This window comes from Phascolarctos cinereus, unplaced genomic scaffold, assembly GCF_003287225.1.
Source record: "Phascolarctos cinereus isolate Bilbo 61053 unplaced genomic scaffold, phaCin_HiC Scaffold_3;HRSCAF=262, whole genome shotgun sequence".
In the NCBI taxonomy this organism is placed as follows: domain Eukaryota; kingdom Metazoa; phylum Chordata; class Mammalia; order Diprotodontia; family Phascolarctidae; genus Phascolarctos; species Phascolarctos cinereus.
The window spans coordinates 92,374,744-92,390,009 of record NW_027555736.1 but is presented as its reverse complement, the minus strand read 5'-3'; the positions used below and the strand labels follow the sequence as shown (position 1 = coordinate 92,390,009).

Genomic DNA, 15,266 nt, shown 5'->3' with positions numbered 1-15,266 from the left:
CCAGTCAACATTTCCTCAGACATGTTGTACTTGGACTGAGAACTTCTCCAAAATAAATTAGGCTTTCATCACAAAGACAATTCACACATTGAAAAACCACACATTTGCAGCTGCCATGACCTGCTAGAATATTATAGAAAATGAGAGTCATTCAATATGAGAAAGTTCAATTAGATATAAATATGTTAGATGTTCACTGACCACCAGCTATGTACTATCAGCTACCAGTAGCTGGTGAAACCCCTGACCAGTGCAATACTTAGTTCAGGAAGTACACAGAGTTTCTAGGCCATCTCTAATAAATAATGGGTAGGGGCAGCTAGGTGGCGCAGTGGATAGAGCACCAGCCCTGGATTCAGGAGGACCTGAGTTCAAATCCAACATCAGACACATAACATTTACCAGCTGTGTGACCCTGGGCAAGTCACTTAACCCCATTGCCTAGACAAAAAAAGGCAAAAACAAAAAACATAAATAATGGGTAGACTTGCCTTCTGCTACTCTGTCCTATAAATCCTAGGAAGAAACTGGTTCTAAATTCTATGACAGACTTCATTGAAACAATTTAGCAAAAAATAAAAAATTGCCTTGTGAATATGTTTATCCATTTTCTTTCCTTCTGCTTCTGACCTTGGCTCTCAGTATGGGATTATCATTGAAATATTAAAATTTCATTCCTCTGTTTTCTCATTTACAAAATGAAGGGATGGGCTAAATGATCTTTAAGGTCCCTTCCAGATCTCATATTCTGTGCTCCTGTTACTCCTTCCTGATACTGTAATATAGGTACGAGACAAATTTGCATTTTGTATTTGGCAAATGGATATAAGGACACAGCATGGAACTTAGAAGAGATCTCTTTTTCTTGCATACCCCTTTTAGAGTAGGACATGTGTCTACCTATCTAAATCTGACCCATCCTTTAAAGTTCATTTCAAATATCATTTTCATCAAGAATCCTTCCTTGACACCCCTAACTCTTGGATTAACCTCTCCCCTCAACTCATCACTTTTTATCTGTACCACTTACTTGGCATTGTCTTGTGACATCTCTCGTACTGTTTTCTTTCCATGTTTGAATGTTCTTACTCTCTGACTAGCTTGTAAATACCTTCAGGAGAGGGACTGACAGTCTTATACTTCTTTGTATCTCCCACTATGCCTAGCACACTGACCATTAGATTGTAAGCTCCTTCAGGGCAGGGACTTTCTTTTGCTTCTTTTTATATCCCCAATACTTAGTACAGTGTCTGGCACACAGTAAGCACTTCATAAATGTTTATTGAATTAAATTGAATTAAATGAAGTGAAGATCTGTTCAATGAGACACAAGTGAGATAATATTGATTGTGTGCTTAGAGTTTCTTGAAGGAAAGTTACCTGGGTGAGAATCACTTGATGCCAGAGATAGAAGGTTCTCAGAATTCAGCTGGCCAAACTTCTTAAGCATGAACTTATTTCCTAAAATCCAAAAGTGATCATCCATCCTCCAACTGAAGATTTGGGAACTTTTTAAATTGTTATTTAGTTTTTCACATGTGCTTTGTCCAGTTTTCCCTACTAGATTGTAAGTACTTTGAAGAAAGAGATTCTGCTTCATATTTATCTGTATTTTCTGCAGAACTTGGAACAGACACTTATATGTAGTGAATATTGACTTGATATTTGTTGAATGAAGACATGCTCTTTCCTAAAGATTCTCTAGTTGCTATGCATAGTCACAGATGGACCATTGGGTATCACTTTTCCTCCCACCTCTGTCTGTGGTTTTGTTGCCATTAACAGAATAATGAAGCAATCCAAGGCCTTAATATTTTCTAAAGCTCTCAATTCCATTTAGCAGGGCATTAGGGTTGTATGTAATTTGTCAGTGTTTATTTTCTCATAAGATTTCTTCCACAGAGCCTAGGATGGAGAGTCTATGAAGCTGGATGCTCACTCCAGCTCTGTCACTCACTCTCAGTAAAACTTTGGCCAACCTTCTTTATCTCTCCTGGCCTCAATATCCCTGTCTGTACAATGAGGGTATTGGACTAGACTAGTTCTTAAAGTGAACACCATGAACTTTGTTTTTAAAAAAATATTTTTATAACACTATGCCAACATAATTGGTTTCCTTTGTAATCCTATGTATTTTATTTTATTTGTTTAAAAACATTATTCTAAGAAGGGATCCTCAGGCTTCACCAGACCACCAAAAAGGTCTGTAACACAAAAATATGTTAAAAATCCTTGGACTGGATCTTTTCTAAAATGTTTTTTAACTCTAAAGTTCTGTGATTTTTATAGACACTGACAGAAAAAAAGCCCAGGGCAGGAACATTTGTTGGGACTATTGTGCCAGACTAACTGGGGCCATGCACTTAAAAAATAAAAATCTGAAACAAATAAATCCTATGGTTACCTTCATTATTATGTCTACAAAACCCAAAATTGATTTCACCATTGTTCCTGGCACCAGCCTTGCACCTCCCTTTGTACTACTCTTAGTAATTCCAAATGTAACAGTGAGTGCAGAGCTAGACCAGGCTGCCGAAGGGTTGTGTGGTATAATGCATAGAGATAGATTAGAAACCACAAAGATTTGGTTCAAGCTTTACCTTTGACACCTGCAGGTTTTGTGATTCTAGGCAAGGCACTTAAATCTCTCAGGGATTTAGGCAACTCTGTAAGTTGCAGAAAAGGTACTACCTGCCTTGGGAGAGGGAATTTCCTCATTTGGGAGCGCCCTCTATCAATGAAACCCCAGGTCTAGTCCCTATTTTTGGTTCCTATAACACTAAAAACAAAGGAAAGAAATTGGCTTTCCTGTCTATGGCAAGGTCAGCATCGTTCTTCCAATCACCAAAGATCTACCTTCGTTTGAAAATTGCTCTCCTTCCTCCCTCTCATGCATGTGGAACTAATGCTTCACTTTTGGTCAGAAAGATTTTGATTCAAATTCCATCTCTGACACTTTTACTAGCTATGTGACCATAAGGAAATCACTTCACATCTTTGAGAATTGTTTCCTCATCTGCAAGATGGGAATAATAAGAGCACCTACAGACAGAATTGCAGTGAGAATTGAATGAAATGAGTTATACTGCTCTTTGGAAAGGATTAAAGTACTATTTAAATGCAAGCTATTATCTTCACTGTGATGGATGATTAAAGTACAAAAGGAAATGTTCTATGGGCCTGGAGACCTGGAAGTTTTGAATAGCTCACAAAATACCCTCTTTAGGAGTTAAGTGTAAGTATATCATCAATCTTCATCATCTTCATCATCATCATCATCGTCAATCATTACCATCACTGTCATCATCATCATAGCTAATATTTATATAGAACCTAGTATGTGCTAGGCACTGTGCTAAGCCTTTTACAATTATTATCTCAGCTGATCCTGACAACCCTGGGAGGTGAGTGCTATTGTTATACCCATTTTACAGGTGAAGAAACTGAGGGAAACAGAAGCTAAGTGACTTTCTCAGGATGACACAACTAGTAAGTGTCTGAAGCAGGATTTGAATTCAGGTCTTCCTGACTCCAGGTCCAGCACTCTGTACACTTGCTGGACCTGGCTCTATCCTACAATTTAAAACAATATTTTTTTCCGTGTGGCACCTGAAGACATCTCACACATTGGTGCCTAAGAACTGACTTCAGTTTCAAGGTATTCTGTATGCCAGCATTCACCCCAAAATACAGCTCACAAACCTTTCTGAAGTGTTCTTTTTTATTAACCAACAAGAGGGCACATTATTTCAAAGCTGAGGACATTTAATCAGTATGGCAAATCACATGACACGAAAAGATTCCCTACCTCTCCATGTATACATAGAATACTTCTCCCACAAATACCACAAGTGAGAGAAGGCATACAGACAAGATGAACAGGTGACATAGATGGAAGGCTCATACACATGGAGCATATGTGGCCAGAAAACCCATATCGAGAAGCATACATGCCTAGAATCTATGTGACCAGAGTATATGCCTGGATGGCACACACATAGGGATGGGTTTTGCAAGGTGACACATGAGTCTGAGGCAACTTACAACCCTAACAATGAAAAGCCCATGAGGTCACTGTGCTATTCTGTGTCGGGCATCATCATATCTCCACTTTCTATGACATCATCTCTTCTGGGCACATCCACTGGTCTCATGGTCATTGACACACCAAGCTACTATCTTCTTGGATGCAGCAATTAAGAAATTTTTCTCTGGTAAAGTAAATATAAAGCTCATTTAGTTCTAAGCCTAGGGCTATGACTTCAACACACCAACCCAGACAACCAGAAAAAGCTAGCTAGGTAAGTTAAGTCCATTCTTTTGACTGACTTCCTTCTGGCACTGACTCAAGGTCCTTGACAGTCACCACCTAACTTGAGGTAAGAACACTCCTTTTGACTCCTATATAACACCTGATTATTAGTCTTCATCCCCCAAACCCATGTGAAGGACTGCCCTCAGTCAAACCCCATAGTAGTTGTGAAGGGGCTGTAACAAAGAGGCTCTCCTTAGTTCTCATGATACTCCCTGAATGGCACGGGCAAGGGGAAAAAACAAAAGGGGCAAGCCAAACCAGTGGAGCCGCTGGGTCCCACCCTCCGAGCTGTGTTCTTGCTTCTGTTGCTACCTACCAGCAACAGAATCAATAGTCCTTATCATTTTGGCCAACACAAAGGGATTCTGAACTTCCCCAAGAAAATGGGTCTCTCTGCACAACCACCAAAGCTACCCCCTCCACAAATCTGGGAGATTATCTCATCCCAAATAAAAGAGATATCAAATACATCCACAAAGCTTTGGAATGCCTGGCAATATTTCCGACATGTTCCATTATCTTTAAGGACAGCGGTTTTGACAAAACCTTATTCCATAAATGTGGCCATGACCAATTAAAAGGTCAAAATGGTCCAGGCAGAGTCTAAGAAATGGTGGCCAAAGACAGTACCTCGTCACCAACTATTTAAATATTGGAAAATTTAAAGCAAAATTTGAAAAGTAGGGTCCAAAGAAAGTTTCCAGATGGGAACAGAAACAAAAGAAATCCACAGTTAGACCTGAGCTACCTCTCGGTCCACAATCATAGTATAAGCTACATCAGCAGGCTTACAGAGGCACGAAAACAAAGACAAAACACACACATACATACACACACACAACACGTCCCTTGCAGGAGGTACACACAGTTTACCAGGGATAGTGTGCTGTGGAATAGTGTATCTCTGTGGGGTTTACTGCATCACTTGGAACAAAGCGCATATAAGTAAATGCCAGAGAGGTACAGCTAAAGGAAACACTGTTTCAATCCTGAGTAGATCTCAAAGACAGATACTGGGTGAACTATTCACTAGGACAAATCTTGACATGATGACTGACCATTTTTTAGATGCTTTGAACTAGATTCTTACCACTCCAAAACAGTATTCCATCCATCAGTTACCAAGTTCTATTAATTCCATCTTGTCAACTTTCCCCATAGCTGCCCCCTGCCTACTATTCTCAGCTGCCACCATGCTAGCCTAGCTCTTTATAATTTTTTGCCTGGATTAGTATAGCAGCTTCCTGTTTTTCTTGCCTCTAGGTCCTTCCCACTCCAATCTGTTCTTCATATGGTTGACAGGTTTAATTTTATTAATACATAAATGTGATCTTATCACTCTTCTTCTCAAAACCTTCCAATGGTTCCCTGTTGCCTGCTGAATAAAGTCCAAACTTTTTAATTTGTCTCCAGCCTCATCTCCTCCTTCTCCCCTTCACACACTCTTCCCTTTGGCCAAACTAGACTGCTTGCTCATCCTCAAACACTTCCCAGACTTTCAACCTTCAGCCTTTTAGGCTGCTACTTATTGCAGATATTCCCAGGAAGTTTTTTTCTCCCACTCTTATGTTAGAATTGGCCTTTCTTGCCATGCTGTTCCCATGGTCTTTGGGGTCCTTGGATGCCTTACAGCCTTCATAACCCAGCTTCCCCGTTTTTTTGCTCCTTGGGGGGAAAGGCACTCTCATCTCCCTGGCTCATTTCTTCACAATTTACAGAGGCTTGATGATCCTTTTCCTACAGGGCTCCAGCCTTAATTTCCAGTCAACAGGCAGAATTGGTCCAGTTCAACTTTCAGGTTTCCAGGAGGACCTTTTAAAATCCCTACTTTGAGGTCTAGCTCCAACCCCCCCTTTGTGAAGCTTTCCTAGGCCACCCAAGCCTGGGGTGCTCTATTGTCATCTGAATTCCTCTAGCAGTTGTTTTCTATACCAAGCCAAGTCAAGTCAACAATCATTTATTACTACGTCCCAGGAACTGTACACAGAAGTGGATGATTTTGCAGTATTGATCATTCTGTAATTCATCATACATGGCCTGGTGACATCTTGTGTCTTGATTAGGCTTTCATATGCTTACAGCATGCCTTCCCAACTAAACTGTAAGCTCCCATGACTCTGACACTACCTGAGTGACCTTGGGCAAGTCACTTGACCTCTGAGGGCCCTCAGTCCAATCTATAAAATGAAAAGGTTGGACTAGATGACCTCTGAAGTTCCTTCCAGCTCTGCGTCTAGGATCCTCGCATATTAAAGGACAGGGATTATGTCTTATGATTCTGAATATTTCCCCTCCTGTTCCTTTCTCTGGACTTCAAAACTATGCTTCTATGCCAGGTACCTTCAGTCTCCCTTCAAACCCCTCTCTCCCACCTCATCCTTGCCACTTTTCAATTCCCTTTTATGTGGTGTCTTCTCCTACTAAAATGTAAGTTCCTTGAAGGCAGGAACTATTTTTGGTTTTGCTTCAATTGTAGAATTGGATCCCCAGCATTTAGTGCAGTGGTTAGTATATTTGTTGTTGTTATTGTTCACTCATGTCCAACTCTTTGTGACCCCATGGACTATAGCATGCAGGCCCTTCTATCCTTCACTGTCTCCTGAAGTCTGTCCAAGCTCATGTTCGTTGCTTCCAGTATATATCCATATTAAACTCTGCTGTCCCCTTCTTCTTTTGCATTCAATCTTTCCCAATATCAGGGTCTTTTCCAGTGAATCCTGTCTTCTCATTGTTTAAGCTTCAGCTTTATTATTTGTCTTTCCAATGAATTAGTCTAAATTAATTTCTTTAAGTATCAACCAATTTAATCTCTTTGTTGTCTGAGGGACTCTCAAAAATTTTCTTCAGAACCATCATTCAAAAGCATCAATTCTGTGGAGCTCAGATTTTTTTTTATATTCCAATTCTCATAGTTATTATATTACTTTTGGAAGAAGCATAGCTCTGACTGTATGGACCTTTGTCAGCAAGGTGATGTCTTTGGTTTTTAGTATTCTGTCCAGATTTGCCATAGCTTTCCTTCTAAGGATCAAATATCTTTTAATTTCATGGCTGTAGTTGCTATCTTCAGTGATCTTTGAGCCCAGGAATATAAAATCTGACATTGCTTCCATTTCTTCTTCCTCTCTTTGCCAGGAGGTGATGGGACCAATTATCATGATCTTAGTTTTTTTGATGTTAAGCTTCAAGCCAGCTTTTACATTCTCCTCTTTCACTCTCATGAAGAGGCTTGTTAATTCTTCTCCATTTTCTGCTATCAGAGTGCTATCATCTGCATATATGAAATTGTTGATAATTTCTCACAGGTAACCTTAATTCTGGCTTTTGAGTCATCCAGCTGTCATGTTGCATGAGATACTCCACATACAAGTGAAATAAATAAGGTGACAATGTATAGCTTCATCATACTCCCGTTCCAATCTTAAACCACTTAGTTGTTCTGTGTTTGGTTCTAACTTTTGCTTCTTGTCCCATATACCCGTTCCTCAGAAGACAAGTAAGATGATCTTGTACTCTCATCTCTTTGAGAACTTGCCATATTTTGTTGTGATCCTCATAGTCAAAGGCTTTAATGTAGTCATGAAACAGAAGTAGGTGTTTTTCTAGAACTCCCATGTTGTCTCCATAACCTAGTGAATGTTGGCAATTTGGTCTCTACTTCCTCTGTCTTCTTAAAAACCAGCCTATTCTTCTGGTAATTCTCAGTTCACATATTACTGAAGCCTAGCTTGCAGAGTCTTAAGTATAACCTTGCTGGTATGTGAAATGAGCACAATGGTTCAATTATTTGAACATTCTTTGGCATTGCCCTTCTTTAAGATTTGGGGTATAAATCTTTTCTAACTCAGTGGCTGCTGTTGAGTTTACCAAATTTGCTGGCATATTGGATGCAGCATCATTTTTTTAGAATTTTAAATATTTCAGCTAAAGTTCAATCACCTATACTAGTCTTATTGTTAGCAGTGATTCCTAAGGCCCACTTGACTTCATTCTCCAGAATGTATGGCTGTACATCAGTAACCACATCATGGTGGTTATCAATGATGTTAAAATCTGTCTTGTATAATTCTTCTGTATATTCTTGCCACCTCTTCTTAATTTCTTCTATTTTTTAAATCGCTACCATTTTTTTCTTTTATCATGCCTATTTTTGAAACATTCCTTTGATTCTAATTTTCTTGAAGAGATCTCTTGTCTTTCCCATTCTATTGTTTTCTTCTATTGCTTTTCATTGCTTATTTAAGAAAAGCTTATCTCTCCTTGCTGTTCTCTAGAATTCTGCATTCAGCCGAACATATCTTTTCTTTTCTACTTCTCCTTTCCCTCTCGTTCTTTATTCAGTTATTTGTAAGGCCTCATCAGGGAGTCCTTTTGCTTTCTTGCTCTTCTTTGGGAATTTTTTTGTTGCTGCTACATAATATTGAACCTCTATCTTTAGTTCTTTGGGTAGATCTCTACCAGATCTAATTCCTTTAATCTATTTATCACCTCCACTTCATATTCATAAGGGATTTTATTGAAGTCATACCTATATGATCTAATGGTTGTCCCTACTTTCTCCAACTTGTTTAAATTTTGCAATAAGAAGCTCATGATCTGAGCCGGTTAGCTCCAGATCTTGTTTTCACTGACTGTACAGAGCTTCTCTGCCTTTGGTTGCAAAGCATATAATCATTCTGATTTCAATATTGAGCATCTGGTGACGTCCACGTGAAGAGTTGCCTTTTGAGTTATTTTAAAAAAGTATTTTCTATGACCAGCAAGTTATCTTGACAAAACTTTATTAGTCTCTACCGTACTTCATTTTGTACTCCAAGGCCAAACTTTTCTGTTATTCCAATTATCTTTTGATTTCCTATTTTAGTTTTCCAATCCTTTATGATGGATGTGACACCTTGTGTGTGTAGAGTGTGTGTGCATGTGTTATTCTAAAAGATGTTGTAGGTTTTCATAGAATTGAACAACTTTGACCTCTCAGCATCAGCGGTTGGAGCATAGACTTATATTACTGTGATATCGAATGGTTTACCTGGGATTTGAACAGATATTCTGTCATTTTTAAGATTATCTCAGTATTGCTTTTCTCACCCTTTTATTGACTACGAGGGCCACTCCATTTCTTGTAAGGGGTTCCTTCCCACAGTAGTGTACATAATGATTACCTGAATTAAATTCACCCATTCCAGTCCGTTTAAGCTCACGGACACCCAAGATGTTAATGTTTAAACTTTCCATCTCCTGTTTGACTACATCCAGCTTACTTTGGTTCGTAGATCTTATATTCCAGGTTATTATACAATATTGATCTTTACAGCATCAGATTTTCCTTTTGTCACCACACACATCCACAGCTGAGATTCCTTTTGGCCTTAGCCCATTCACTTCATTCTTTCTGAAACTGCTTGTCTTCTGTTCTTCACCAGTAACATGTTAGACACCTTCAAAACTGAGGAGCTTATTTTCAAATGTCATATCAATTATCAGTTTAGTACTGTCCATGGGGTATTCTTGGCAACGATACTGAAGTGACTTGCCATTTCCTTCTGCGATGGATAACCTTTTGTCAGAACTCTCTACTATAACCTGTCCATCTTGAGTAACCCTGCATGGCATAGCTCATACTTTCATTGAGCCATGCAAGCCCCCCTGTCACAACAAGGCAGTGATCCTCGAGGGGATGCAGCAAGCACTCAATAGATGCTTGTTTCTTTTCTTTGTTCCTTCTCTATATTTCCCTTAGTGCTGGGTGCATAGAACCTGCTCAGTAAGTGCTTGTTGGTTGCTATCCCAAAGCCATTTGGGGTAGGGCATTAGAAACAGCAGGCTCAGAAGGAGCTCTTGTCTTCTATTCCCCTAGAAAATGGGCAGGATGCCCCATGGGTCTTTAACCAAAAACACCAAGCACCCTGAAAAGGTTAATCCTGTTTCTACCTGCCTAGTTTAGATTGGATGACCATTAACTCACAGAAGAGCTAGTGATTGATTTGCTGGGCCACCATGCCTCATGACTGAGTTTTCATAGAGGAGTTCTTAGATGGAAAGTAGACCAAGCAAGTCCACCTTCAAAGAGGGCCCTATGTAAAGTGAAAGCTGGCAAAGTATTGTGAATTATGAATCAATGAACATTTATTAAGCACCTATTATATTCCAAGCACTTTACAAATATTATCTCATTCCTGCTTCACAACATCCCTGGGAGTTAGGTGCTATTATTATTCCCATTATACAAATAAAACTGAGGTTAAGTGAGTTGCCTAAGGGCCCACAGCAAGTAAGTGTCTGAGACTGGGTTTGAACTCAGGTCTGCCTAATTCAAGCCCAGGCACTCTACCTAGCTGCCCAGATATTGCTAAAAAAGAAAGGTATGAAATAGACAAATGTAGTCTCAGACAAATACTCTCCACGTTGTGCCTCAACCTAATACCAGAGGCCTGACTGGAAGACAGGGTCCCAACCACAGATAATCTGTAAATAATAGTAAATAATCCCATTGAACATTTTGAGAGTTGAACTATAGACACCACCTTTTGGAAGCTAAAGCTGGGGAAAAAAAAAACCTCACCAGATTAAACTCATCCTTCTTAAGCTACTGGCTGTTAGCTACAAAGTGGGTCTCTGTCATCATCATCACAGCTGGCCAAATCAATAGCAATTTGGAGGCTATGGTGATGGCAGGCTGGGGTGTCATCTGACCAAATCTTCTTGATCTAATTAGTTGCCAGTAGCTTCCTGACTCCTCTGGGATATTCTCAACTAATGCACTGAAAGTGGAAAACTTTCCCATTCTTCTCCATCTTTGTGGGATGGTTCCGAAAGAGGAACAGGATGCTGCTGAACAGTCATCTTATTTTCCAAGCCCTGACAAGGACACACTCCAAGTCCCAGACGCAAAAGAGTGTGCCACCAGAAAGTTTCCTTACTTTCCGAGCACTGAAAAGGAGTCACTCCACCTCTCAAGGCTTCCAGGATTTGCAGATGAAACGACATCATCAAAAAGGAATTTCTGCTGCCGTGCCTTTGGGAACATCTTCCCACACCTCTTTTTCATCTCTGTCATGGTCATCTATGCCTTTCTGGGAGCAGTCCTCTTTCGTGTTATTGAGAGTGGTACAAATGACAGCAATGTTGAATTTGAGGCATTTTTGAACGAACTCTGGACTTTCTGTGAAAGAAATAAAGCAGGTATGTGAAATTCTGCTCTGAGAAGTGATTTCTGACCAGGCTGAACCATTTAGGGAACACTTGACTTTTTAAAAAGGTGTCCAAAGGCATGTATTTAGAAGGTTTTTGGTTTGTTTTTTTTTAAATGAACCTTTTTTTGTTTTCTTTTGCAGAGTTTAGTTTTCTGAGGTTAGCTCTCCACTGTCTTTAAATTAAGTGGTTGCTGTGGCGTTCAGCTGGTAGAATCTCTCAGGGATCCAGTCTGGGAATGTGGCCACCAGCCTTACAGGGCTGGAGGAAAGTGGGACTGCTTCTTTAGATGGACAGGTTTACAGACCCCTAACTATTTCTTGCTTAGCTTTCTGGCATGAGAATTTGTTGACTATTAGGTTATCCCAAGGAGAGTTGGAATAAGTCCCAGGAGAAAAGGCTGTTCTGAGTAAGCTGCCAACTCCCCTGGAGAGAGCAATTTGATGAAGCTGTCATCATGAAATATCAGAGCATTTACATGCTAAGGCTAGCTAGGAACTCTGGGGCCCATGAACAATCCATTTGGGGGTACTTGAGATCTTCTGGCTATTATGGTACAGGCTTAGTAGGGAAAAGACTTCTGGTTCTCCAGAAAAGTCTACCTGGAACACCCCACCCCCACCCCAAGCTCTGGATAATAACCCTTGGCTGCCCAGCTCTTGAGACGAAACAGAGTAGGGGTAGAGGGAATCAGAGGCAGCAAGCAGAGCCAGGCAAGGAAATGATTATGCTAAGAATAAAGGAGATCGGGTGGATGACCTCAAGACGTGGCATCATAGGGCCACAGATCACATACAAGGACTAATCTCTAATCTCTGCTGTTGTTAGGATGCTGGGCTTTGGTGCAAGAAACTGGCCAGAAATGCTTTTTCTGCTTAATATGTTCAGTCCTTTCCTCTTTGTTGAGTTCAAGGGAGGATTTCATGGTGAAATGAGGGTACTCCTAGGTCTACTATTGACTTGTTAATGACCTTGAACAAGCCACTTTGGTGAGGTTTTTTTGGGAGTGGGGTTGTTTTCTTGGTGATAATTCCTATTAAATACTTTGGTCTCAGGAAAGATAGCATTATGTGATAGAAAAACCAGGTTCTAATCCTATATCTGCCATGATGGCCAGGACTATAGTTCCTAAACTGGTAGGGACCCAATAGGACTCTTCCCCACCCATCCTACCCCTCTACCCTGACTCCATTTTACAGACGAGGAAGCTTGAGACCTAGAGAGAGGTTAAATGGATTTGCTCGCTGTCATACAGGTAGCAAGTAGCAGAATTGGGATTATAACCAAAGCCTCTGACTCCAGATCCAGGACTGGTATGTTTGTTAATTTGTTATTCTTGTGATATCTCCTCCCTCTAACTAGCACTCTGTAACTTGAAATAAAACACTTCCTGGGCCTCGTTAGCCTCATCTGTCAAATGAAAAGCTTGAAATGGAGAGTTTCTTAGGACTGTTTCTTCTCCACATACCTACAGCAAATGTGGAAGTCCTTGGAAGAGTCAAAAAGCACCTACAGATGTCAGGTCTTGTCAGTGTCACAAGTAGGGCTTCAGGAATGCTATTCCTCGGGTTATCTCCTTTTCTCTAAGAACAGGACTGAATAGTCTGAGGTCATGACCCGAGCTGTGACCTTTCCCCTTTCAGACTGGGGTTGGAAAAGGTGCCTTGTGAGAGAGGTGGCTACTGAGCACCTTCTCTGGAGTTAGATGACCTGGGTTGAAATCCAGCCCTCTACTGTGGGGGAAAGTCCCTGGATCTCAGTTTCCTTATCTGTTCAATGAGGGCAGTTGGACTAGAGATGGGCCCTTCCAAGTCTACATCTATGATAACAATGATCTCCCTATGTGAGGAAAAAGAATCTGCCTAATGGCTATACTACTGGCCCTTAGGGAGATCCAGCTTTGTCTGGAATCTGCCCTAGCTGGATGTCTATGACTGTGACATCCTGGCCCACAAGGGTTCAGAAGAGCAAAAGTGGAGCATAGGAGCAAGGTTGGGTGGGTGACATCTGAGATTCTTTCAATCCACTCAGACAAGGCTAGAATAACTGGCCAGATGGACTGGCTGAAAAACCAGGAAGCTTTCTTTAAGAGGCTGAAACTTGGATAGTATCTGGCTGTGCCTGTCAGTTGAATTCCGAAAAAGAAAAAGTCTTTGTTACTTAAATTCTGGCTTTGGGACCCCCCAAAAGGAGCAGATACTGTCATATCCAAACATAATTACTGAATTCAATCAGTCCTACTATTTTGTCCAAACTTGTGTTTTCAGGGATTTGGGGAGATCCTGATTAATAAACTCCCATTTCCTAATGCAGATTTGCAATTCTTCAGCAGTTTCTGGCTAAAAAAAAAAGTGCTCGGAAGCACTATGAAGCTAAATAATTTGCTTAGGGATCACAGCCAGTGAGTGTCCAAGGCAGGATTCAAACCTAAGACATCCCGACTCTAAAGTCTCCCCCCCCCTTTTTTTTTTGTCAGTATACCATATTGCCTGCCTCTTTTAGTGATAATTCACTCCTTATAAATGATCATTTCTTGCATCCCAATTCCAGGTGTGGCCTCTACCCTTAGCCCTATTCTAGCTTCTTGAATGAGGTGGGAGTCAGCAGCTCTATTCCTTCTGATGAAGAATCATTAAGCCTTGTTGTTTGTCTTACCACTGCTATCCTAAAGTCATCCAGCCCTTGCCATCTGACCTGACCTTTACCCTCCAGATCCCAGGCACAACCCCAGGACTGACCACAGCTAGACCTTTCCACCACCCCGGCAGCTCATGTGTTGTCTCCCCCATTTAGAGTGTGAGCTCCTTAAGAGTAAATACTATCTTCACTTTTGTGGTTGTTGTTGTTTCTATCGGTTTTGTTTCTAATAAGTGTTTAATAAATGTTTGTTTGTTGTTTTTTTCCCAATCATTCACTCATTACTTCCTTCATTCATACAGGCAGGTAGGTGGTGTAATGGACAGAGTGATCAGGAAGACTCAAGTTCAAATCCAGACTCAGACACTTACTAGCTGTGTGACCCTGGGCAAGTCATTCTACCTTAATAGGGATAATAATAGAGTCTGCCTCACAGGGATGTGATGAGGACCAAATGAGATAATATTAACTTATAAAAGCACTTAGTACAGTATTTGGCATATAGCAGAGGTTTAACAAACAATTTCCCCCTCCCTTATTTGTAGAAATCACAGAATTTATAGAAATAACATATATGCATATATGTGAATATACAAATGCATGTGTGTGTGTGTGTGTGTGTGTGTATGTGAATGCTATCTCCCTCCCTCATTTGTAGAAATGCAGGGGACTTGCATTTCACTTTTTGCAGATTTTTTTGATCCTTACAACCCTATTGAGGGATGGAAAAACTATGGTTCAGAGAAATTGGCTTCCTTAAGGTCACACAGCAATATGGTGGCAGGGAAGGGGTTAGAATTTGATCTCCTGATTCTGGCCAGCGCTCTTGACATTTAATTCTTAGGGCAATCCAAGAGTCAAGAACAACATAAACTGTATTACCATTTTCCCAGGGCCTTGGGGAACTGCAATATATAGTCATTGTGTGGTTAGTAAGGTTTGAGTCTTGGCCAAGTACAACGTGGAGGCTGCAAACCTCCATTCTGGTGGTGTTAATAGCTATTATTGTACATTTGCCAGTCCAGTGTCTAGGAAACAGACATTTAACTGTCCTAAGGGGAAGGAAAAACTCTCTGGGAAAATAATTCTGCCTCTTTGACTAGTGGAGGTCATGAGTTGACTG

General features: G+C 40.5%; 1 protein-coding gene across 2 annotated transcripts in view; it reads left to right on the top strand.

Moving 5' to 3' along the window:
* Positions 1 to 4,147: 4,147 nt before the first annotated feature.
* Positions 4,148 to 15,266, top strand: part of KCNK18 (potassium two pore domain channel subfamily K member 18) — a 28,167-nt gene continuing 17,048 nt past the window's right edge. The window contains exons 1-2 of one of the 2 annotated variants that reach the window (XM_020988253.1): positions 4,148 to 4,301; positions 11,031 to 11,497. In XM_020988253.1, coding sequence (XP_020843912.1) covers positions 11,119 to 11,497 — 379 coding nt within the window. In that variant the 5' untranslated portion in view covers positions 4,148 to 4,301; positions 11,031 to 11,118. Of the gene's footprint in view, positions 4,380 to 11,030; positions 11,498 to 15,266 lie in introns of both variants that reach the window. The other variant, XM_020988251.1, reaches the window with a different exon arrangement.